General features: G+C 45.4%; 1 protein-coding gene across 1 annotated transcript in view; it reads left to right on the top strand.

The window, feature by feature from the left end:
- Positions 1–19,179, top strand: part of LOC149341563 (sodium/nucleoside cotransporter 1-like) — a 44,095-nt gene extending 24,916 nt beyond the window's left edge. The window contains exons 7-9 of the mRNA XM_089546683.1: positions 3,623–3,748; positions 17,077–17,257; positions 18,569–19,179. Of these exons, the coding sequence (XP_089402809.1) occupies positions 3,623–3,748; positions 17,077–17,257; positions 18,569–18,585 (324 nt within the window). The 3' untranslated portion in view covers positions 18,586–19,179. The remainder of the gene's footprint in view (positions 1–3,622; positions 3,749–17,076; positions 17,258–18,568) is intronic.
- The last annotated feature ends 5,832 nt before the right edge of the window (positions 19,180–25,011 follow it).

Raw genomic sequence — 25,011 nt, 5'->3', positions numbered from 1 at the left:
GCCTTAGTCGCTTTGGTACGTTAAACACTCGTAAACCAAACCACACCAAACCAAACCAAACCAAATCAAACGCATACGCACCCTCCGGGAATAAATTAAAGATTAAAAATTCTGTAAAGTCTTAGGTGAAACACCCTACATGTATCTACTCCTGAATAAAATTCACTTGACAGTTTGCGCATCCGTGTTCTGTGTTGTTCTCGTATGTTTAAGTGGCGTCAAAAGTGGAATGACAGGACACAATGAATGTATGTTCCCCCCCAAAAAAAACGCTTCGTTAGACCGTTTTGTGAGACACATACAGTGTACGCACAAACGCACGGGTGGCGTGAAACAATCAGATACAGCGCTGCGCCACGTTTTTCTTCATTGGTGTCCTTGTATGCGTTCGCGCTGTATGTGTTTCACTTTGCAATACCTTGCCCAGAGACATCTCTCAGGCACTTTTTCGAGCGACTAACAAAATTAGTATAGAACAAATATTATTAACTCTTTTGGTGTGGGACATGGGCCACTTGCATGACTGGGATTTATTGTTCGAACGCAATGTTTGATTTTTAATAATTAATTTTTTTTGTTTCGTATCTTGAGCAAAGCTACGCATTGATTTGTCCCCACAGATGCACTGGGCTGATATATGAGAAACGAGATTCGATATTTTCGCGACGTTGAATTTCTGCCACAACTGACAGGCATGCGCATTCTCTCCGAAGATAACGTGACAAATGCTGTTAGCTTAATGTTACACTCGTAAAATGAGCGTTTTAGTTGCCGGTGTGCGGCGAAGGAGTCTATTCGCAGGGCCGCACCGACGCCGTTGTTTACCCCAGGGCACGCCGAGCTAATCAGGCTGCTCCTAACTTGCGCAGCATTTGTACGGGCACAGTCGGTGCACGAACACAGTCGATAGTGCCTGGGGATTACACTCCGTCGCGCGCTGAAGTGCTAGAGTGCTGCAGCTTTTCGCAACCCTGGAGTGCCTGCTCATTACTGCCCCATATGTTGGTACTCGCGCAAATGATGCGCAAAGGCACAGAAGTGCCGGTGAAAGTGGACCGACGGGCGGCCGTATTTAGTCCATGCAAACAGGTTGTCATCGGTTTGACTACCTTAAAAAAACCTCACAATGTACAATACTCAGATGAGAACTACACAGAGAACAACAAAAACTCGTGGAGCAGTTCTTTGTTATTTTGCCCTGAGTTTCAGGCCTTGTGACATGTATTTCTTTAATGAAGGATCAATCTGGCTCTTACCCAGTTCTACTCGTAATGTTCTCCCCAGACTAATAAGTAAGGAAATATCGTTAGAAGGAACAGTTAAGCGCGACAGCTGGTGTGGCTACGTGCTGAAAAAACAATAAACCTACACTAGCCCCTAACTAGAGATTCTGATCTTAATTTTATTTCTAGACAGCTCACAATATGTTTGGGGTGTCAGAGGAGGTCGTCATCATCTTTAACGTGGCTGCTTAAGTAAATGGTGTCGCCACAATGTAAAAGCACAGCTCACAATATGTTTAGGGTGTCAGAGGAGGTCGTCATCGCCTTTAACATGCCTGCTTAAATAAATGGCGTTGCCACAATGTAAAAACATAGCTTACTGGTACTCGGAGATCGTCCGGGTCGGATGCTCATATTTACGAGGGTCATCCCAAAATTAAGGTCTCCACTTCTTTTATAAATCAAAAGAAATGTTTATTTTAAACAATTTACAAATAACTTAAGAGGCAGACCATTCTTCTACTTTTCCACATAATCGTCGTTGCGGTCTATTCATTTTTGCAGATGCCGGGGCAGTTTTTGTGTGCCCATGTCATACCAGCTCACCGCCATGCCATTGAGGAAGCGTTTGTCCAGCAGTCTCACTTTGCCAGCAGACTGTGTTCGCTTGAATTTTCGCGGTTTGGGCGAAGAGGAGTGACGCTCCTAACGTGATTCTTGTTTGGTCTCAGGTGCGGAGTGGAATGCCCAGGCTTCGTCACCCGTAACAAAGAAATCCAAAAAGGTCTCCTTTACATCTCCATAAGGCAGAAGAAATTCGCGGGAGGAGTCAACGCGTTGCCGTTGATGGTCGTCTGTGGGCATTCGCGGAGCACATCTTGCGCACGCCTTCCGATATTTCAACTTTGCATTTTAGTTCCCGGCGTTTCTAGAAACACGGTTCATAGAATTTTGACTGCAGACTACTTCTGATTCTCCTATCTTGCCACATCATTTCTTCGATCTCCGCGACTGTCTCTTCAGAAATTGACGGTCTCTCTCTTCTTTCTTCCTCGTGAATTTCAGTACGATCGGCTGCGAACTCCCTACACCACTTGCGGACGTTTTTAACATGCATGCACGACTCTCCATACACTTTCGTCAGCTGTCGATGAATTTCGATCGGTTGAACGCCTTTTGCGTTCAAGAATCGAATAACTGCGCTAACTTCGCACCTGGCGGTAGCAACAAACGGGAGCTCCATTTTAAATGGCTGTCGTGCCAAGACTGACAGTCTCTTTCTCGCTGAGTCACAACTTGTTTGTAAGGCGGGTAACAATGAACACAGCAGTATGGCGAGCAGCCACGCAAATAGTTTCCCTGCGGCCGCAGCCCTTTGGAGACCTTACTTTTGGGATTACCCTCGTATAAAGTGCTCCAAGCACCCGTGATAGCATAGGGGTTCACTCAAAGTTTGATAACCTTCAGTTGTCGTAACTAGCTGTATCGATCAACCCGACGTGGAAATAGACTCAAGCACATAACGTCACCTACTGTAAATGGGCGTGCGGAAGAAAATTCGACATAAAACAAATCTTGTTTACGCACCGAACGCTTGCCTCATGAAGTGCAGTAGTTAAAAGACGCCTGCTTACATTGTTTGTCGAACTATCCCATTCAGCGGCACGTTATTATAGTTGCGGCTATTGCGCCATTTCTGTAATTGCGCAGTCATTGCTGAAACGGGCTTTAATGAACCTAGAACATTAGTTGCCGCTTCTAACGAGTCACAGAGGTATAATGAACGTAACTGGCTATTAGTCGGCTGCTATATGATATTCTCCTGTCTGCAGAATCTCGAAAACAACTATACACGTAGTCATTCCCAGCTTTATAACATTGTTGAACTCGATTAGCTTAAACGTATTGCCATAATGCTTTGAAACATTAGGAAAGCTGGCTAATTAGAATCAGTCTTCAGGCAAGAAAGCGCCACACGATAGCTTCACGACGCACTACGAAAGTTTATTTTTCACGCAGTGAAAAGGGTAACTTCGGTGTTTCATGTATAGACAATGTAATGCTCGCCAATTGCGCGCAAGCCACTGCACACATTTAATCTCCAGTATGGTTCAGTTTGACTTATTTGTAACGTTGAAAGACACACTGTTGATCTGTATAGGGGCAATACAGCCAGCCCACTTTGTTTCTTGAAAGTTTCGCAACATTAACAACATGAGAGAGTTGCTATGTGCCATCTGGCGTCAACTTAGGTCAAACAGGAAGCGCCTCGTTTGGTTCTTAGAAAGAATGCATCCAAATCACACTGGAGAGTGCTTGCTCTCTAAAGAACTGCCGCATGTTTTTGTCCATAATGTACGCGTGACAAGCAATGTCTATGACCTCCTTTTGACGCGCAGATGGAGTCGATGCTGCTGGTCCACCCGTACCTGCTGACCATGTCGAGCTCGAGCCTGCATTGCATACTGACGCTAGAGTGCAGCACCGTCTCCGGCCGGCTCATACCTGTCTACGTGGACCTCGGGGTGAGCCGTAGCTGGTGTAGCGAAAGAAGTTGTGTAATTACTGCTCATTCATATAGCGTCTTCAGTTAAGTCACTTTGAAATCTGTCATGTGTACACAGGTATGCATGAGTTCATCATCGCGAAATATCTCCTCCTAGCTGAAGTCATATCTTGCTCCGTATTCGATGTGCTGTTTTTGCAGCTAGTATCAGAACATCGTTTGCTTCTTGGTCAGTGTCCAAGTGGCAGAGTGTTTAGTTAGTCAAAAATTGGGTGTGAAAAACGTTAAAAGTTCCTCGGCAGTGGTAGGCACATATGAGGTCTAAGATAAGAGACTTCACCAAGAGGAAAATGCGGAGGTGGGGTGGACAGCGTATTTTCATAACTGATAAGTAAGCGCGCATTCAGTAATTAATTAATGGCACGCAATGTCTTCAAAAAGAAGAAAAAAACTTTCTCAACAGTAGGAAACACATACAGCACTCGGGCGTACATGCCGCGGAAAGAAACCATGGTTTAACCCCAATTTTATGAACAAATTACAATTTCTCAACGGGTGTACGGGCTTATGTTTCTGCAGTACTTTTCAAATCCTAATCATCTGAGGATTAATGCCGACTTGACAGTGCAAAGCAGTAATCAAGAAACTGTTGAGGAGACGAGATCTCTTCATCGGAATATTACAAATTCCACCATTTTCGGACACTGCATGTGTTTTGCGAAGCTACTGGCTACGACAGTGTCAGCAAAATATTTCAACCATTCGAAGAAGGAAGAACCTTGGGCCTCACCTTCACTTCCTCAAGTTCAAAAAGCTTTGTTCAGAGTTCGATCGCTGAACGTCCCAGTCGAGCTGTTACACACAATTAAAGTCTTACTGACCGGCGGAACATCGATGTCGCAGTCGTGCCAATGACAGCCTTGCGACGTTCATAAACGCTGGAGCATAAAATCAATGCGAAAGAGCGGATTGCGCACCACTAATGAACTGTCCTTGCTTCTAAAGCATCGTTGCTGCTACTTTTGGTGGCTGTGGAGTAAAATCAGTGTAAAAAATTCGCTGTGGCTTAGCCTGGTTAAGCCCGGTAATTGCGAAAGCAATATCCGTACGTATGCCATGGTACAGCTGGTAGTGTAGCTGGTAATGGTGGTGCTTGTGGTTAGACTTGTGGTGGTGCATCGGTTATACAATCCAATCCAATCCAATCCTATACAATCCAATCCAATCCAATCCAATCCAATTCATTCCAATCCAATCCAATCCACTCCACTCCACTACAATCCAATCCAATCCACCCCACTCCACTCTAATCTAATGTAATCTAATGTAATCTAATCTAATCTAATCCAATCCAATCCAATACAATGTAATGCAATGCAATCCAAACCAATGCAATGCAATGCAATGCAATCCAATCCACTCCTATCCAATCCAATCAAATCTAATGTAATCTAATGTAATCTAGCCTAATCTAATCCAATCGAATCCAGTCCAGTCCAATCAAATCCAGTCCAATCCATTCTAATCCAATCTAATACAATCTAATGCAATCAAGGTCAAATGAAGGTCAATGGTGGTCACCGGCGCGGCACGATGGTGGTCACCGGCCACGGCACGGCAAAGGCGTGAAAGTGCAAGTAGTATTGCTTTCGCAATAAAAAGGACCTGCACGGTAGAGTGCGCTGACTAATCTTTTTATCATCCTTTTCGAAGCTGCACTAACTTGACTCTCGTATTTTTTTTAAAGTTGAATTTGGTCTTGCAAATCACTGTCATGGTACTATTGTATCTAATAAAAGGTGTACTCTGCAGCCAACGCACTGTCCCTATTCTTGCTATGCGACTGTGATTTCTGGTTGAGCGACATTTGATTTTTCTTGGGGGAGAAGGGATGGGGTGGGGGAGGGATAAGGGGGCAGAGCCCGTCTGGCATCCTGTGGACATTTTGCGAGCAAAGTTTTGTTCACGACTGCCCTCTCTTTTTTACTGTTTCGTGACCTTTAGGAGCCGAGGACGCCTAAAGTAGCCCTGCTCTACTACAGAGAACACGAAGCCTTCCCCTCTCATCGGCATTCGGTGGACTGAGTCGTCTTTGCTTCCCGCGAATGAAAAGCAAACGTGTATCTGCAAATACAGAGCTGTCTTTCAGGTCATTCATTGCTTCCGCATTCTTTGCTGTGAAGGGATCGAAGTAATGCTATTTTCGGAGTATCTCTAGGAAACATTGAGTCTTTCATTGCGGTATAGGAGGGGCGAACACTGTTCTTACTCTGCCCTCGTGAGCTCCGAATTCCAGTCTCCTGCAATTCGTTGATCGATACGAGCTGTCCTTCAGGCTGACTTGTTCCTAGGTCGACACTTACGGACTTTCTCCTCTTCACTTTAACTGAACGTCTTGGGGTGGTAGAAAGCCGCATTGTATAGCGATTTGGCTTTTCAATTCAGCAAGCTGAGAACTCAGTGCTATAGGTCCGAAAGCAGCGGTGTAACAGAATCGTGCGCTCCGAATTAGGATATTTTAGCATCAGAAGCAGGAAAAGCTGACCTAAAAACTAAAATCTGGAATACTAAGACTTTCAGAAGAGTGAGTTTTACATTTCTTCCTGGCGTTTAACATATTTATGTGATTAATCTGCATTATTGGCCACAATTAGCGTGAAAAACGAAGCAAACGGGACATAAAAGACCTCTAAGATATATATATATATATATATATATATATATATATATATATATATATATATATATATATATATATATATATATATATATATATATATATATATATATGAAAGAAGCCAACAGCCACAGAAACCAAGGGGCACAGGGGATTTTTAATTTATTTATTTATATTGTGGTGTTGATCAATTTAGAATATTACTGAACATGTTATCGCTTAAAGCTAATTGATTAGAAAAGCAGAAGAAAAAAAAAACAACCACTGCCGCCGGCGGGATCCGAACCCACGACCTCCGACTTACGCGTCCGGTGCTCTACCTCTGAGCTACGGCGACGGCTGCCAAATCTTCTGCTTTCGGGGGTATTTATGTTTTACAAGTAACCTAACCTTGAGAGTGTTCATCAGCGCCACCCACGTTCATAAGCGGCGGACGTAGAACGTCCTGAGTTACCGCAGGTGTGACGTAGAACGTCATCGAACGGAGAGGGTGGAAGCTGCGTGAGAACCCTCTTATGCTTCCTATGGCGTCAAGGCTGCCAGAACCGAGGCCCTCGCTAAGCAATTAAGCAAACAAGCGAAGGGGAATGAGGGGCTCGTTATAAATATGAAAGAAGCCAACAGCCACAGAAACCAAGGGGCACAGGGGATTTTTAATTAATTTATTTATATTGTGGTGTTGATCAATTTAGAATATTACTGAACATGTTATCGCTTAAAGGTAATTGATTAGAAAAGCAGAAGAAAAAACAACCACTGCCGCCGGTGGGATCCGAACCCACGACCTCCGAATTACGCGTCCGGTGCTCTACCTCTGAGCTACGGCGACGGCTGTCAAATCTTCTGCTTTCGGGGGTATTTATGTTTTACAAGTAACCTAACCTTGAGAGTGTTCATCAGCGCCACCCACGTTCATAAGCGGCGGACGTAGAACGTCCTGAGTTACCGCAGGTGTGACGTAGAACGTCATCGAACGGAGAGGGTGGAAGCTGCGTGAGAACCCTCTTATGCTTCCTATGGCGTCAAGGCTGCCAGAACCGAGGCCCTCGCTAAGCAATTAAGCAAACAAGCGAAGGGGAATGAGGGGCTCGTTATAAATATGAAAGAAGCCAACAGCCACAGAAACCAAGGGGCACAGGGGATTTTTAATTTATTTATTTATATTGTGGTGTTGATCAATTTAGAATATTACTGAACATGTTATCGCTTAAAGCTAATTGATTAGAAAAGCAGAAGAAAAAACAACCACTGCCGCCGGTGGGATCCGAACCCACGACCTCCGAATTACGCGTTGTGGGTTCGGATCCCACCGGCGGCAGTGGTTGTTTTTTCTTCTGCTTTTCTAATCAATTAGCTTTAAGCGATAACATGTTCAGTAATATTCTAAATTGATCAACACCACAATATAAATAAATAAATTAAAAATCCCCTGTGCCCCTTGGTTTCTGTGGCTGTTGGCTTCTTTCATATTTATAAAGAGCCCCTCATTCCCCTTCGCTTGTTTGCTTAATTGCTTAGCGAGGGCCTCGGTTCTGGCAGCCTTGACGCCATAGGAAGCATAAGAGGGTTCTCACGCAGCTTCCACCCTCTCCGTTCGATGACGTTCTACGTCACACCTGCGGTAACTCAGGACGTTCTACGTCCGCCGCTTATGAACGTGGGTGGCGCTGATGAACACTCTCAAGGTTAGGTTACTTGTAAAACATAAATACCCCCGAAAGCAGAAGATTTGACAGCCGTCGCCGTAGCTCAGAGGTAGAGCACCGGACGCGTAATTCGGAGGTCGTGGGTTCGGATCCCACCGGCGGCAGTGGTTGTTTTTTCTTCTGCTTTTCTAATCAATTAGCTTTAAGCGATAACATGTTCAGTAATATTCTAAATTGATCAACACCACAATATAAATAAATAAATTAAAAATCCCCTGTGCCCCTCGGTTTCTGTGGCTGTTGGCTTCTTTCATATTTATAACGAGCCCCTCATTCCCCTTCGCTTGTTTGCTATATATATATATATATAGCGAAGTATACGCTTCGTTTATTGGGAGTCGACGTTTCGGACAGAGCCTGTCCTTTTTCAAGACTTGTAACTTCAGTCTTGAAAAAGGACAGGCTCTGTCCGAAACGTCGACTCCCAATAAACGAAGCGTTTCTCAATTTCGCATCTTATTTTAAACTAGCAACCAAGTACGTTTACCTTATTGTGCTATATATATATATATATATATATATATATATATATATATATATATATATATATATATATATATATATATATATAACGTCTCGGCTATAGCGTTATTTCATCAAAAAACGAAGAGAAGAAAGACTAGAGCCGACATAACCCAATGAAGTGGAGGATAAAGTAGCAGTTTAGCCGAAGTTTTTTTGTACATGGCATTAGGAGTCATAGGCTTATTGCTTTCTACTTCGTTTTTTCTTGTGCACTGTAGAGGAACGCGCAAAGTTCCTAGCTGGTATTCCGAAGAACTCTGCCCTGCAGAAAAAAACTTCATATTATTTAGAGAATAAGTTATACCTTTTTTTTGCGAGGTATCGTGGCATCTGAACCGCCATATTTAATGCTGTGGCCACTTTACTGCAAATGTATTTTCTGCACTGGTCGAAGGAACATGCGAGCTGGAACCGCTGAAACAGACGCCTCGTGGTCATGGGTCGGCTAGAAATAGAAGGGGTGGTTGCGAAACGACTTCGCAATATTTGATTCTGGCTCTCATTTATGCGAAACACGTGCTTGACCTTTTCTGCATCGCTGTCCACAAATAATTTCATGGTCGGCTACCGACACAAGCCGTCAGCACGAAGTTTAAAGGAGGAGTTCCGGTGACCGCAGTTTACGCAATAAAGGCGTCAACCTGTCTGGCAAGCATATATTCTGAAACACGCTTCGCTGACTCTTCCAGAAGTGAACTGCGTGAAAAAAACACGGGCGACATAGAAATACAACACACCACAAGCGCTTAAGGGTGGCCTCTTTTTCTATGTCCCTCGTGTTTTTTTGCACTGCTCACTTAAGAGCAATGTTAAACAAACCAGCTCAGATTGCGATTCTCATTCAATTCATTATTTTTTTTCATCCATTGTTTCGATGAACATAGGTTAGGGTTTCAGAAAAGACAATTGCAGTAAAACCTGAGGCCATAGTTTTAGTTTGTTGTTTCACAAACCAAACTATTATCTTATGAACTGCTGAAAACATGGGAAAACCAGCACGTAAAAAGTTCGTTCAGGAAGGCGCCAAAAAAAAAAAAAAGCTCTAGTGAAGTCATTCACCTGTTCGCCTCAGTACCCCAGAATAAAGCTGTAATGCGGGAGCTTTTGCTAGCTTTTGCTTTTTATGAAGGAATCCCGCGAATTTGCAACGTAGCGCGCGATGGAGGCGTCGTTGAGGTACGTCAAACAGCAAATGCGGCTGTTTCAACTCGGGGGGTCCAAGATGATGGCTAGTAAGCAAGGACGCCAGACATGGCACGTTCTAATGAGACTGTTCACTTCGTTCACGTTTTTTTTTAAATAATCAAAATAAAAACGGTTACACTTGCTTGAAACGACTGCCAACAGCACTCGCACAAGTTTGTGATCGCACAGTTAGCGAGCTTTCTTTTTCTTGATTGAGCTTTGTTCCCGCGACACTATGCTTACACAGATGCCTCGCCTGTCGTGCAGTGTGAACGTAGATGCTCGGTAATTACTCTCAAGGCCACCAACTGGTAGAAACCTATTACCTACCTACATCTACCTACAGCTGTGAAACGACACTTGTACGACACTTGTACCTTTTATACGTCGGAAACACGAACTGTGCTTGTTATGAGGAACCACGTACAAGTTATGAGAACTACGCTTGTTATGAGGAACCACGTACAGGTTTTGAGAAGTGCAAAGGGCGCATGTAACGCTGCCTCAATGGTTTTGTTTGTTTTCTTCTTTTAAAAGATCAATTCGACGTACCTGTTGAGCGCATCCATCCTGAGCGTTCCGGCAGCGCTGGCCTACTCCAAACTGGTGTACCCGGAAGCAGGTACAGAGAAGCAGCTGACTTTGCTCTACCGCAGGTGTGTATTCACACAAAGGCTCAGATTCGTTGTGTTAGCTGCAGAAGATTTTATGCCGGCACAGTTAATGCCCACACCCAACCCTCTTACGTTGGAAAATGATTACGTTGCTTGCTCTGGAAGCAGACGGCAATAAACGCTCATCCGGACGCCTTACCTAAAGTGCAGGAATATTTGCAGTCAACTTGAGCCATTGGGAAGTACTCTTGAGTATATTTAAGTTGCTAGGCGCATTTCGAGGAGTCAAGTAGACTTATTAAATGAAAAAAGTCGGGGTGGCATAAAATATCGTTTTTTTTTTCTGCGGTGGTTAGGACCTTGTATTGGATTTATTTGTCTAATGCACTGTGGTAATTTTCGGGAGTGTTGTGTATCCTATTGCTTCCCTGTGGCTATTTCCTTTGTGACAGTACACCTTCCTGCGCTTCGAGGTGAATTTATTTCGTTGATGTTTTTGCGTTATCGAAGAATCGTAACAATTTTCTGTTAATTATGAGAAGCAGATTCTTTAAAGTGCTTCGCGAAGTTCTATAACATAAACGTCCGTTCTTAATTTGGCCCAGAACCAGACAGCCAATGATCTGTGTAGGATAAATCCTAAACGCTGGTCTAGGGACTAGAACATTCTATGCTTTTAGGGCATTTGAAGCAGTCCCTGGTCTTATAATTGGATTTAAATATAAAAAACCCTTACATATAGTAATAATGGTGTCTAATGACGCTTTCAGAAGCAAGATATATCGGTGGATGCCTTGAACTTTATGGCTTTCCACATGGTTACTGCCATGTAGAGTGCTATAGATAATCCACTAAATAGATAATCAACATAATCCACCATGAATTCACGCGATAATCTCGTCACACAGCCCCGAGAGGACCTTGGTCGAAGCTGCTCTTACGGGAGCCACGGTCGGCGTCTACCTAATGATCGCCCTGGCGGGTAACGTGGTCACCTACGCATCCGTGGCGCGTTTCCTCGATGTATTCGTCGCCTGGGCGGCCAACAACGTGGGCTCCGAACAGCTCAGTCTGCAGGTAACCCTACTCGCTAAAATACCTGCAGAACCACGAAAATGTGCACGATTAAACATGCATATGACTTTCGTTAGAAGAACCTCCAACTGCGTGCTCAGGGAGCACTGTTGTATGAGCCTCTCGCCTGCAGAAATATCCCTGATTAAATTAGGCAGCTGTTCTGGAGCAGTCTATTAAAGACAACCGGAAATCTGTTAAACAAAGTCTTAGGACGCCTTCGGCCTGTGCTGCAGCGGGAGCACACGGGAAAGCGTTTGGTAAATATGCAGCTCCAAGTACTGCGATACGCGCAAGCGGAATCAGCCGCAGGCGCCGACAGGACAGCTTGTTCCATATTTCTGCCAGCAAGCAGCAGAAGCAATGGAACGCCGCTCGTCAAGCTCATTGGTTCTCTGCGATGACAACTTTAGTTGAGGTTCACCGCGTCCTAGTGCTCTCGGCCGTACGTCGCTCTGCTGCTCTTCGATTTTCGGCGACCACGTGTGCATATCGCCCGCCGCAGTGGGATAACGAGGGCATGTTCGCGCACACTACGCCCGTGGCGACTTTCTGGTGCCTGTGACTTGCTCTAAATCGCACCGACGTCCTAGCCTCGTGAAAGTTTACACGCCAGTAAACCATCGTCAAGAGCGTGCACTGCACACTGTGGAGACAGCACGCGAAGCGAGCACGCGTGTAATTTCATTCTGTCCACGCTTGGTCAGCCACGACAGGTTATGTGCGACTCGGTTGACTCGGTAGGCCGTTGAGTCAGTTGCCTCAGTAGAACGAGAAGGCGCAGTTGGTGCAGGGCTACGTCCTCTTCTCGAGCGCGGCGCCACGTCTCGCCGACAGCTGCCTAGAATGAGTGCAGCATTTGCTATTGTGTCGAAATGATCTGTGGCAGCAGTGGAATGCAGGAGAAAGTGATCGCTGCAGCCGTACACTCGCGTTTTCAAAGTTTAAGCGTGGGTGCCGTTGACGTCACTTGACTGACCGCAGTGCAAGCGCACCTCATTGCTGCTCTTAGCCGCGCGCGGAACTGGGATAACTGGGTCTGTTCGGCCTGTGTGAAGCGGGGCAGCAAAGTGACCGAGGACTTTATGCGGCCTTTCAGACCTGCGCTGTAGAAATTGCTGACACGGAATGTGTTCGGCTAGCAGATACATAAAGCTATTATACTGCTTGGTATCGCTTAATTCTCTATAGCTGTATACGTGCTTATTGTGTGCTGGTTCACTGCGAGTAGCTAGCTCACCGGAGACGACTAATGAACAACCAGTGTGATAGGTGAACCGTTTGTGGGCCAAGTTTGTATTCATAATTACTAAGCGAATAAAGTGCAAATGTGGGCACTCACAATCAAGTGAATCAGGGACAAACGTTGCTGATAACTCATTTATTTGACAGCCGAACGATCAGATATATAGGCTTCCAGGAAATGCACGCGTAGATAAGCCAGCAAGCAACAAGAAGATAAACAAGGAAAAGAAAACGCAATATTGCTAGGCAGCACAAGGAAACTTGGCAACTATGGATGTGTCATGTCTGCAACACTGTGTTAGAGAGAATAAACGCAAAAAAAGCAGGACAATGAAGAGTGCTGTGCTATTTTTCTTTCGGTCCCTGCGTAATCATGCAACAACCTGCCGCGCGGCACGGAAGTTAGAAATGATGCAGAGGCTATGCCGCCCAAATATTCAAGTGCGAAACTGCCCGCCTTCAGTAGCGCCTGAACCCCTCTGCTTATCGTCGCCTATGACTCAAAGTCAATGCGGTTACGTACTGACAGTTGAAGTTCTCAGCCAATTATTACAAGATGCTGCAGGAGTTGGGTGCCGTGTAGGGGGAAAAACAACAATAAAAAAAATGTAACAAAATGAATCAATGCTGTTTTGATGGGGGGCTCCAACGGTGGCTCACACTTTATCGATAACCTACAAAAGGTAGGCACGACGAGTTCAGTGTAAGGTTTGAGAAGAAATCAGTGCCAGTGAGGGGTGGGGCAAGCGAATCGCTTCAAATGTATACCTGTTATTGCATTTATTATTTCGCCATTTAATAATTCGTACTTTTTCATTCGACAGCATTGTATTTAGTGAGTGTATTAGGGCCATCATTTTATGGTAAAATTGCAAACCAAAATGGTGTTTTGGGGTACGTGGAAGGCAGCTGTGTTTGCCGAATCGCCTCTTTATATTCTGTGATACATTCCAGCGAGGAGTCGACACAAACTGCCCGACTTTTTCTGGAGGCAGGGGCTTGGTTGGGTCAGCTTTTACGCTATGAAAGAATTCATTAGATGCCAAGTGGCCGGGTTTCTGGTTGCAGTAATAATTACAATTAAAATACAGTACCGCGATTGTTGACGCAACCATAGATTCCGAGAACGGCACAAAAACATCATCAATTTTATGCAACAAGTCTTGAAACCCAGTACATAACATTAGGTCTTGAACTGAACGCGCGGAGTTGGTTGAACGTAATATTTTGCATCTTTACAAAGCGTTCGCGGACAGAACAGAGAATTTCAGTACATTTATGGCGTGGATCCGGACTATAGCGTACAGTTATAATGGACAGCGGGGCTATAGGAGTATTAGCTAAGACATTGCGCCAAAGTTCCAGATCAGCAGTATGTTCTATAGGCCAGACTAACGCAAACAAGATGCACATCAAGCATATCAACCCCGGGTAAGTCGGTGCTTTTCATATGGCCGGAGTCCCTTCGCCTTCCGTTGCTCACTTGCAAACTCCAGCCGACTGGCTTTTCGACTTGTATTTCTCTTTTGTGTGTGCGAGTGTGTTTGTGCGCCCATGTGTGTGTGCGCGCGTGTGCGCGCCCTGTTGGTGTGCCTGCAGTCTACGCCTTCACCCGGTGATCGATAATAATAATGCTCACAGTTAACAAGAGCCCGGCGCCCGCTCCCTATTACGTAGGCGCCAAACCTAGCCCATTCTTCCCACGCGCAGTGCTGCTGGGCCACTACAAGGGCAAGAACTACATTACCTGTTTACTCTAGGGAGTAGGGAGGTAATTTCGAGCTGAAAAAAACAGCCCAAAAAGGGCGTTAGGCAAGGCGTCGAAAGGCGCTGGGCGAGCGCTGACTCGGGCTATATCGTTTCGTTCGGAAGACGATGAAAGATGCAGTAGTCGAAAGGGGAAGAACATAAAACAGAAAAGACACTACCGCTAAATACTTACCTTTTCCTTTGCATGTTTTCGTGCTTTCGTTTATTATATTTCAAGCGTCTATAATGAAACGGTTACTGGCGAGTCAGCGCTTGCCCTGCGCTTTTGTTGATATGGTCCCAGCTCCTTCTGCGCTGTTAATTTTTTAGCACGAGTTAGTACCAGCTCGGCCAGCTCTTCGTCTTGCGCCATACTGAGAGATTCGATATTCATTTTATCAGCATCCGCAGACACTACTAAACTCTACATAGTAAGAGCGTGACCAAAACTTTGTAAATAGTGCCCTGTGTTTTCGCTAATTTCTTGAAGAAAAATCTCTCTATCTTCTGTAATCTAGTTGGAAAGCCTTGTGCAGCACATATGTACTTTCCTGTTCAAGTCATCACTGTTCAAGCGAGCGCAAAGAACTTTCAAGGTTCCAGCGTGGTGCGTGTGAGCAAACTGGCGCGCGATTGCTGTCGTAATTAATTTTAGCTCCTCAATCTTAGCCAAAACATTTTTCATTGACGCTGCAGTTTGTCTATGAGGCGTTCCTTCTTACGACATTACTACTGTGCTGAAAAGACTGTTGTAGCACGAACAGCCCACACCATCATGGGCTAATTATGGGCTAATTATGCGGTGAGGTAGTGTGTGTGTGGGCTGTTTTTTTTTTAACCAAGCGCACGCTCGTAAAGTTTTTTTTTTTTCACACTTAGGCAAGGAAATCGGCCATAATCTTACGCCTCTTTTCTACGAGTACAAACAGAAGCTGCCTTGATGTATCATAAGATGAGAACAATAAACAGCAGAGTCCTCGCATAAACGATGAATTTTCTCAGTGTAGTGCGACGTCTTCCTCCCAACATGCACCGCAGTGGCTCCTGGAGATGGTGTACACCCCCGTGGCGCTGCTCATGGGCGTGTCATGGCGGGACAGCCGCGCCGTGGCCCAGCTGCTTGCCATCAAGGTGTTCCTCAACGAATACGTTGCCTTCACCGCCTTCGTCCAGACTGCGCACAAGCTGGAGGCATGTCGGCCTGCGCGCCTGTTCCGGATTCCTTCTTTTTTTTTTTTTAAGCAGTGTAGAAACAGCGGTTGTCGGAATCGACAGCTGCAGCACTGTATTCACAGTTAACGAGAACGCAAACAAAAGGAACACAACAGCACGCTCACGCCCACTAAATGAACTTCCTTCTTGCGGGCCCACTATGAAGATTTTATGGCTAAGCACAGGCTTCAGCCGATGCAAACGGAGAGTGTGCTTCGCTGTTTCGACCTGGTGAGGAGCTTAATCTTTATTTATTATTCAGTTATAACACAGTATTAACGCGATAGCGTCGCGTTAATGAGCTCGTGTCGCAGAAAAGCCGGCGTCGTTGATCGTGAGCGAAAAATCCCCAGATAAGCAACCTAGGCGGGCCAGGTTGGTAGGTAATCTAAGTCACGTGATCTTATCGCGTCATCAGAACCTGCCCACCGTGGCAGGTGGCAGCTAAATTAATGACTGGTCGCGAGAGAGGTTGCTCAGGAAGATCAACCTGGGTCGAATAAGCCCCTCCGGTGGCAGAACCTGCCATCCCAGGGCAGTGGCGCATCGCTTGACCGCTGTACCACTGCACAGGAGTGGTATGAAGACTCCCGCAGATCTATGAAGGTAAAATAGAGAAGGAAGATTTTCGCAGAAATGCGCATTAACCTATGAGCGTTATCGCGTCACACTTTTAAGGTGGAGTTGAAGTGTTCCTTTCATTTTTTTTTTTATGTTCACGCTGGTCTTAGGTGCGATGAAATGCGATTAGTGTTTTAGCGCAGCCGTATGGTCGAATGGCTTTTACCTGCTCGTGCGCTTGCGTAGTAAGCATCAGGCTTATACTGTATACGTATGACTCAGCCTTCTAACGAGCCCTGCTTCCGATGCGCAGATTAGCATTTGCGAAGTGCGTATTAATGCAGCCCTCAAAGCTCATCTTCGGGCTCGGTACGTAAGCGCCTGGCGCCTTAGCTATCGACTCACTGGCTATCGCGATCGGCACAGCCATTCTAAACTGAGCTTCCCTCAGACTCAGTCAGTGTCAATATGAAGGTAGTCACATTTGGCTTCACATACTCTGATAAAGTGTTCTACCCCTGCAGGCGTTTGCAAGAAGGCAGAACGTAATAGCACATGACCCAGCTCGCCCCTTTTCCTCTTTGCTTCATCGCCACTTCGTAGAGAAAACGGTCGTCATGTCAGAAAAAAATTATTTCCTCTTGGTCTCCCGATGCCAAAACTATCATTTTCATACTACTGACATTGAGGTGATCAATAAATGCGGGCTCATATGGTGAGTCGGCTCTGGCGTGGTGTTCCCAGGCATCCCTTGGACATGTAGTGAGTTGTTCCCCCTCTATGACACATTTGCGCCCAGGAACGCTCCCGCATGCTGGCCACGTTCGCACTGTGCGACTTCTCCAACGTGGGCGTGGTGGGCGCCACCATGAGCTTGCTTAGCATGGTGTGCCCACGTAAGAGCGAACTGTTCGCCAGCGTCGCTGGACACGCGTTCTTCTCCAGCCTGGCCGCGTCTGTGCTCACCGCCTGCGTCGCCGGTAAGAAAAGCCCCCCTCCCCCCAACACCTCCCCCCACTTACGTGGACAACGCACCCGATAACGCCGGAGCGACTATCGAATTTTTACATTCCAAACTAGAGTGGGTAAAGAAACAGTGCGCTACCGAAATCCTGAAATCTGTTTTATGCTTAACATACTGTCGAGCCTCTTCTGGTTTCCTGGGAGCCGGTTTCTTGATGGAAGAGTTATCAGGACAAAACGCTGAAGGAAGAGCACTGCTCTGGAAGGAAACTTCTCTTCAGGCGATGTTTCAATGGAAGTAGTATCATTAACGCTCTTGATGATAGACCCGGCGTAGACCCTTCGTGCCTGCCGTACGATATGTGACCTGCGTATAAGCATTCGTTGCTTCTGCGAGCGAGAAGAACAATTGTTAAATTAGTGCAAATTATGAAAAACATCACGTCACGATCACAAACCAGCACCCAGACGAACGCTACCGGCGTTTTCCTCCGTTACCTAGAACGTAATCTCCGGTCTACCGTGCTCAAGAGAGCAGTCATCGTGCATGTAATGAGCTAAATATTTTCCCTTGAAACACTCATCTACCTGAGTGTCCTCACTAATCGTTAGCAATTATGCTTCGCACGCTTAAGCGATCCTTCTTGGAATTCATTTCGCCTCTGGGAATGCAACCGCCGTGTCTGGGATAGAATGCATTAAAAAAAGAAAACAAAACGGCACCCGATTTGCGTAGTGAGGCCATATATGTGAATGTGTACGCTAGCATGATGTGTTTCGCAATTTTTGCATCATTAAACATTGGTCCACTGCGGTGTTTGCGGTGGTGTGTTTGTCTAGGGGGCTCACCTAGATGCAACGGCATGCCACGGTGTTCGTCTAGGGGACTTTATATATATATATATATATATATATATATATATATATATATATATATATGCGTACCGTTGCATGTAGGCCTCCTGCCAGCAGGAAGCTTCGGGCAGACACAGCGGCTAAATGCGGGGAATGGCCGCTATAAGTTCTAGCGGAATAAAAGATAATCAGCCTGGCGCCTAGATAGTAGCAAGCACAGATGTCTGTGTGTGTGATGCATGCTATGTCAACTGCCGTAGACGAATGTAGACGAATTTACGCGTGGGATATTCGTTAAAGACACACTGCACGATGTCCTCGGTTTGCGCCTTTGCTCCTTTGCTCCTCAGTCTTAAGTGTACGTTTTTATAAACAGCAATGATGGCTGCCAATTGGGCTTTGAGCTGTAACGCACTTTCTAGCAATACTTTTGTACGAATAGACTGACTTTATTCTAATCTCTTCCATTTCAGGTTGCTTAACCCACTGACGGCTTCTGCAAGGAATTTCAGTTTCTTTTTTTCGTGTGTGCGTCAGAAGCGTACTCGACATGACAATGTTGTGTTAGGTAATTTAACCTTGTAGATGCGTATTATGAGCACATGTAATTATATATCCACACGGCGCTTGTATCTTCAGTGATGAGGTTTGTACAACCGCGTATACGGCCTGACAAGGCCGGAACATAAGAGTGGTAATCAAATATTCCAAACTATGAAGAATTATACCATTTTGTGTTTTGTTCCTCATCACTGCTTTTGCAGTACCGTAAAAAAAAGGCCGAAGATTGCCCAAGGTCTGTTTTAACATGATACTTCTATTTCTTTTTGGATTCCTTCATTTGTACATTCGTCACTATTTCAGCACAACCGCTTATTTAGTTGGATTCATTTAATTCAAATTCAAGCTTTTCATCCCGTCTTCTTGCTCGTCCCTTGTCTTTTAGCGCTGTTTCTACGAAAATGACCTATCAACTAACTCAAATTTTCGTTTTACTACAGTACTTTTCGTTTCCACTGAATTGTAATGTCTCAACGTGTGTCCGTGTGAGTAATCAAATAAACAAATTAACGACATCGTAACAATTCTCGGTATGTTAGTTTGCTGGGCATTGTGCTTTCGGTCATTTTTATTAGAACTCTCAACAGTATGAATAAAGAATCCTCAACTAATGCCACAAACTGGTTGACTGCGCACGGACAGGTTTACCTGTGAATCGCCTTAGCAGGTAGATTCACTGTTCCTTCTACCGTCATGCTTTACATCTGTTTAGGTACTTTTGGCACTCTTGCTATTGTTTCTAGAAATGTAGCTGTATGGCTACGCAGTCACAGGGGTCATGATGAGAGGCAGCCAAGTACACACTCTAGTCATAGGCATCGTAGACGCTTTTTTATTTTTCATCTCATTTGATTCTTTGCGTGGCTGGCCAGGAAGACAGTCTAACGATTGAGCTCGTGAGTCTCCCTATTTGAACGTCCGGCAGCTTCCTCTGTATAGATTCCTGCGATAAACTTCGTGGGAAAAGCAGTCATGTTCGATACCAGGCTCGCGGTTTAGCATCGCTAAGTAATATGACATCTCTTCGTTTTCCGAAGTGGGCAAAAGCAGGCTATTATTAAACTATAAGCCCTTTCCTAAACAGTAACCTTGTTGCGCCACTCGCTAATCTAAGAAATAATGAAACCATTCGTCATACCTTGCATGGTGAAATATAAAATGTGCCTACACCATGCGCGTACTTTTGTCAGCAGTCCGTATCATATACCCTCCCTCCTTTATTAAATTGGTGGCAGCAAGAGTCCTTTGATTATCGACTTTGCAATTCGCATTCTAAAATTTAGTTGTTTTTATTATCTACGTGACGTACAAAATATGCGTTAGTGCACTGTACGATGTAATTTTCGACGAGAGTTGTTAATATATTTCATTTTATTTCAATTTCAGTAATTACTATGTTCAGTTATTGTTCAAAGATTTGTTCGTAATACTTGTGATCTTTCTAACCTGTCAAATACTTATGCAATAGCCGTATCTCTGTGACTGCCAAATTGTAGGAATCCTGGATCCACGTCAAGGCGTTGTCATGGCATTTAGCGTTGCCGCCTACTTTCAAAATGGAAATAAATAACAGAACTAAATTGATTTAGAATCTAGAACCCTTCATGCTTTCCTAGCGCGGAAGAGGAGGCAACAAAATCGCTGGAGACCTTTACCAAGAGGTTTTCATTGCTGAAGTGGAGAACAACGAGAAATGAGACTCGTTACACGTGGTCGCTCTGTCAACAAATGTTTTAAGCCTTTAGAAGCGTACGAGTGGTTTTCGTATGCCTTGTTAATTTTTCCTTCTTTATTATTCCTCTTCTCATCACAGCTGCGTACGTCTGTGTTCGTTATCAAATTTCTGCGTGTCGGCGATTCCGGTTCCGTCAGTGCACTTCTCTGCCATACTCGCTACCAATCTAAGGCGAGACCGTTGGGGAACTGATGTCGCGGAGAAGCCGGCGTCGCCATCGGCATCGTTGACCATGAGCGAAAAATTCACGAAAAAACCCCAGGGAAGTAACGTAGGGGCAGGTGGGGGGCCACCTAGGTCACGTGACCTTGTGACGCCATCGCAACCTTCCCACCGAGTTGTGAGCAAACTGCCCGCCGGGGCAGGTGGCAGTTAAAAAAAATTTGTCGCGAGAAGTTGCTCGGGAAAAGCAACGTGGGTCGCACATGCAGCACTTGCCATCGCATGGCAGTGGTGCATAGCTTAACCGCTGCACCACTGCGCCAGGATTGGTATGAGGATTCCCAGCGATCTATGAATGTGAATGAGAGAATTACCAATTCCGCATATATGGGCGTTATTCCACTAGAGCTATCGCGTCATAACCTTAAGGCGGAGCTTAGATGTCTTAGCTTTTTGGCTCGTAGCTTGCGGCTAAGAGGTCCCTGCAGTTTAGATGTGTTACATATGTGTCTCTTGACGGGCGAGCAATTTTCTCTTCTTGAATAAAGCTGCGCAATGTAATCTAACGGCGGCACACTTCGCAGCTCGAGCACCCGTCTTGTTGAGTATTACATTATGCGTGCTTGTAACTTTTTTTTTTTTACGCTTCAGTTTCTCTAAAATTTTATTCTTCAATTTTCGTGCTCGCTCTGAAGAGTGCAGCATACTTATAGCTGTCATTCTGCCTGATATGCAGCGACGTTGCTTCTAGAGAGCCACCGCATGAAATTCTAAGCACACAACGTCGTAGAGGCCTTGCACAATAAGCACATAACAAAAATTCAGAGCCTAGCAACAGTGCTTCCGGCAGTGTTTTGTAATACAAGACCGACCACCGAGGTCGACCGCTCGTACGCAAGAGAACATTCTTCTTCCCAAGTTGAAGGCGCTGTTTTGTACCTAATCTTGACTCGGGCAACTCAGTTTTACATATGTGATACTCATGCACTTGTATGTGATATGCTTGCACTTCCTTTTTTATTCAGCTGTATAATCTGACTACCGCGTTGAGTATGATGTAGTGCTTTGGTGCCCAGGGCACTGACAGCCGTAGACTTCGAATGGATGGCTGTATATCATGCGCCTGTTAGATCTCTGGGTTCCGGGCATGCTTATTCCTAGCCCACATTCGGTTCTCGCCGGTTCGTTTTCTTTTTACTTTTTGAAAATGTATTTGTAGCACCATCGCGAGAATACAAAACGACTTTATTCATTGATCATGCGTCGTTTAAGAAAAAGCGTGGATTTTTTTTTTAAGCTATTTCATTTCGTGGCTTTTTTTTTTGACGTATAGAAAAAAAAATGAAAGAAGGAACTCACTTCCGCTTTTGTCTCGCGTATCTAGGACCGAAGCTAACATCGATTAGTGTAATTTTTTCTTTTGTTCACGTTTTTTTAGACACTAAAGAGCAAAGGGCCACTGAAGTTGGTCCGTGCGGCCCGAAAATCGATTGATACTTGAAGGTTTGTCAATTACAGAAAAGAAATGAAATAGGAGAAATTGAGATTTCTTATGCATTGCAAAGTGGCCTTTTGAAGAGCGGCCCCATTCTGCACCTCTGGCTATTCAATGTTGTTTTGTATTTACACACGAAGTAGGGTTTGGACTGTTGCGCGAACACCATGGCCGTGCTATCGGCCCCTACCTTTTTTTTTTCGGTAGACCTGCTCCTTTCTATATAACTCTTTTTCATTGTGGCCCAAGGCAATACTCATCGCACGGAAAAAGAAAAAAAGAAAGCAAAGATTGCACCACAGTAAGTAAAGAAGTCAGGTGATGCTGCGGCGAATACGGTAAGCAGCGGTGACAGGAAAATGATGAAAGTTGAAAAGTCTCAGGGACACTGGCCTACAAGAAATTTCTCATAGAAGTGCAAATCGCCGAGGTTACAAACCACCCGCGGCCTTCCTACACCTTCAATGGCGCTGCCCTCCAACTCTTCCTTCTTTCACTCTCTACGCACACTAGGGAATCATGGGATATTTGGTTTAAAGTTCACGGTGGTCTCTCCCAGACAGGACGTCAGGTCGTAGAGGTCGCTGCAGGGCTATTGTGTTTAAATCAAGGGTACGATATTATTGGTTATCTACTACAGGCAGTCTGATGCCTAAGCTCACTTCACGAAGTAATAACAATACAACGGTGCTAAGAAATAAATATGCACCTAGCTTCCGCCTAGAAGGAAAAGACATGAGAAATGTGGCACATTTATTCGTTTTAAAGCGCGAGTCGCAAAATGGTCGCCGCTTGCACGTTGCAGGTTACATTGAGCAGGACTCTACGTACATTTCGCTCAGGCCTGTAAGCGGTATTCCCCATCACTGTTCCTTTTCCTAGTGCCATCCTTGGCCCAGTTATCGCTGAAAGTACGCCATGCCTGCGCGTACGGCACCGGCATGCATTGTGTACATTATTATCGCTGGCAGCACTAGCGGTTTTCATTCATGGAGGTAGGTTGTCACAAGCCACGGTCTCAGTCCTAGCGTCTTCAACAACTACAGCGGCTAAGCGACGGCTTAACACGAACCATTCAGTGAAAAGTTCTCCCCACAGCGGCGTTCCCGATGCTGTTCGATATCGTGAGCACGCTGTTCATCCTTTAGCGCACGTTTAGCAAGTGGCGGCTCCGTCGATGGTCCGGGCATGCCCAAGGGGGCAGCTAGGCCTGATGCTTTCCTCTTACGCTTGCGATACTACCGAAAATATGCTACGCTCATCTGGCGATGATGTTCGGTTTGATCGCGAAGACTAGCAGCTTCGTGCTTGCCCTCACGTGAGGCTGGAGTCTGCGATTACCGTCGCTTCTTCTCACGTGAACTACATACAACGAATCTCTGCTACTGACTGCGGCTTATCCGACGATCCCGCATCTGCTATGATGTAGGAGCTGCATGGTTCGCGCGACCTGTGCTATCAGCACCAAAGAAGGCAAAAAGGCCATGGTCTCGTGAAGTGCACTCGGCTTAGTCATGTGACTTCACTGAAACATCGCCGCCAACACCGGTGCTCAATCAGCCTGCAAAACAGTAACGGCCTAGAGCCGCGCTCGCACGTCCTCTTATCTGAGGCGCAGAGAAGACGCGTGATGAGCGCTAGGCAACGAAGTCGGTCGCAGTTCAGTATCCTATAGCAGTTCTTCGCGGTATAATTCCCAGTGTGCTTGAATGGGGGGGATACGCTGGAAGACACTGAAACGCACTCAGTGGCTACGGATGTCGTTCTGCCGCTGGCGCGCCTGTGGACAGCTAGAGAAACCGTCGACGCCAACAGTTCCACACTTTCTACCAAAATATGGCGCTCAACCAAGGCTGACGGCACACATGCCTACTACAGAGATGACAAAGGTACAACCGAATAATTTTGCCGCAGAGGAAACAGCATTTGGTGGCGTCTGGTTCTCGGCGGCCTTAGTACTAGCCTCGAAATACTTGTAGCGCTCTGGCTGGTCCTTCGTCGATCGATCCTGTGCAGGAGTCACGTTCTTAGAGCATTCTGGCGCGCTGACGAAAATCAGTGCCACTCGTGTAACACTATGCGGTCTCGTTTTCGCAGCGTACCAACAAGATAACGAAATATTTGCAGGTTACGTAAATTCCCAAAGAGTGCTTGAATGTAGCGGGAATAACAACGTACGGAATATTCGCAGGTTACGTAAATTCCCAAACTGTGCTTGAATGGGGCGGGAATAAGCTTGGAGACACTGAGAGAGAAAGTAATTTAATGAAAGGAAAGCTGGAGAGGTCGGCCGGTGCTACTCCACACTGGGAAGGGGAAAAGTAAAAGTAAACGGAGACACTGAAACGCCTGCGCAGCTAAAGAACAGGTTCGAATCATGTAACAGCGCCGCGATGCTGTTACCGTGATGCGGTCTTGTTTTCACGGCGGAATAAAAAAAGAACGGAATACTCGGAGGTTGCGTACTATGCCCTCTCTCCACCCCCACCTTCAACGCCTTGAAACCTAGGACTATTTTTGGTCATAACGCAGACATGCTGGAAACATGATATAAGCTCAATAAGTGCCGTCATTATTCAAGACGCTATGCAGGCTGGCTAAATTCCCGCTTTTAGTTTGACAAGTAATACAGGGAAAATATTTTGTTCAAGCTGGAGGCGACGGCATGGAGCGTTGAACACAGTACGAAGGTAAACAAAGCGAAAATCCGAGAGCGAGTCACGAATAGCAACATTACAAAATGCTGTTTTCAAACTGTTACACAAAGTCACTATTTCGGGTACATTGTTCCTGTAGTTTAATCCGGAATAGAACCGTCTTTGAAAAGGAAAGTCATATTTGTAGCTGTTTGTGGGTGCAAATTTTTTTATCACTTAAAATATTTTATTCGCATATAAGGCTGGCACGAGCCTGAGAGACCTAACATAACGTGGTGTCCGAGTTCCCTGTCGCGCTGACCACGC

This window comes from Amblyomma mixtum, chromosome 5 (genome assembly GCF_055824585.1).
Source record: "Amblyomma mixtum isolate Tamu chromosome 5, ASM5582458v1, whole genome shotgun sequence".
In the NCBI taxonomy this organism is placed as follows: Eukaryota; Metazoa; Arthropoda; class Arachnida; order Ixodida; family Ixodidae; genus Amblyomma; species Amblyomma mixtum.
This window is presented reverse-complemented; position numbering and strand designations above follow the sequence as displayed.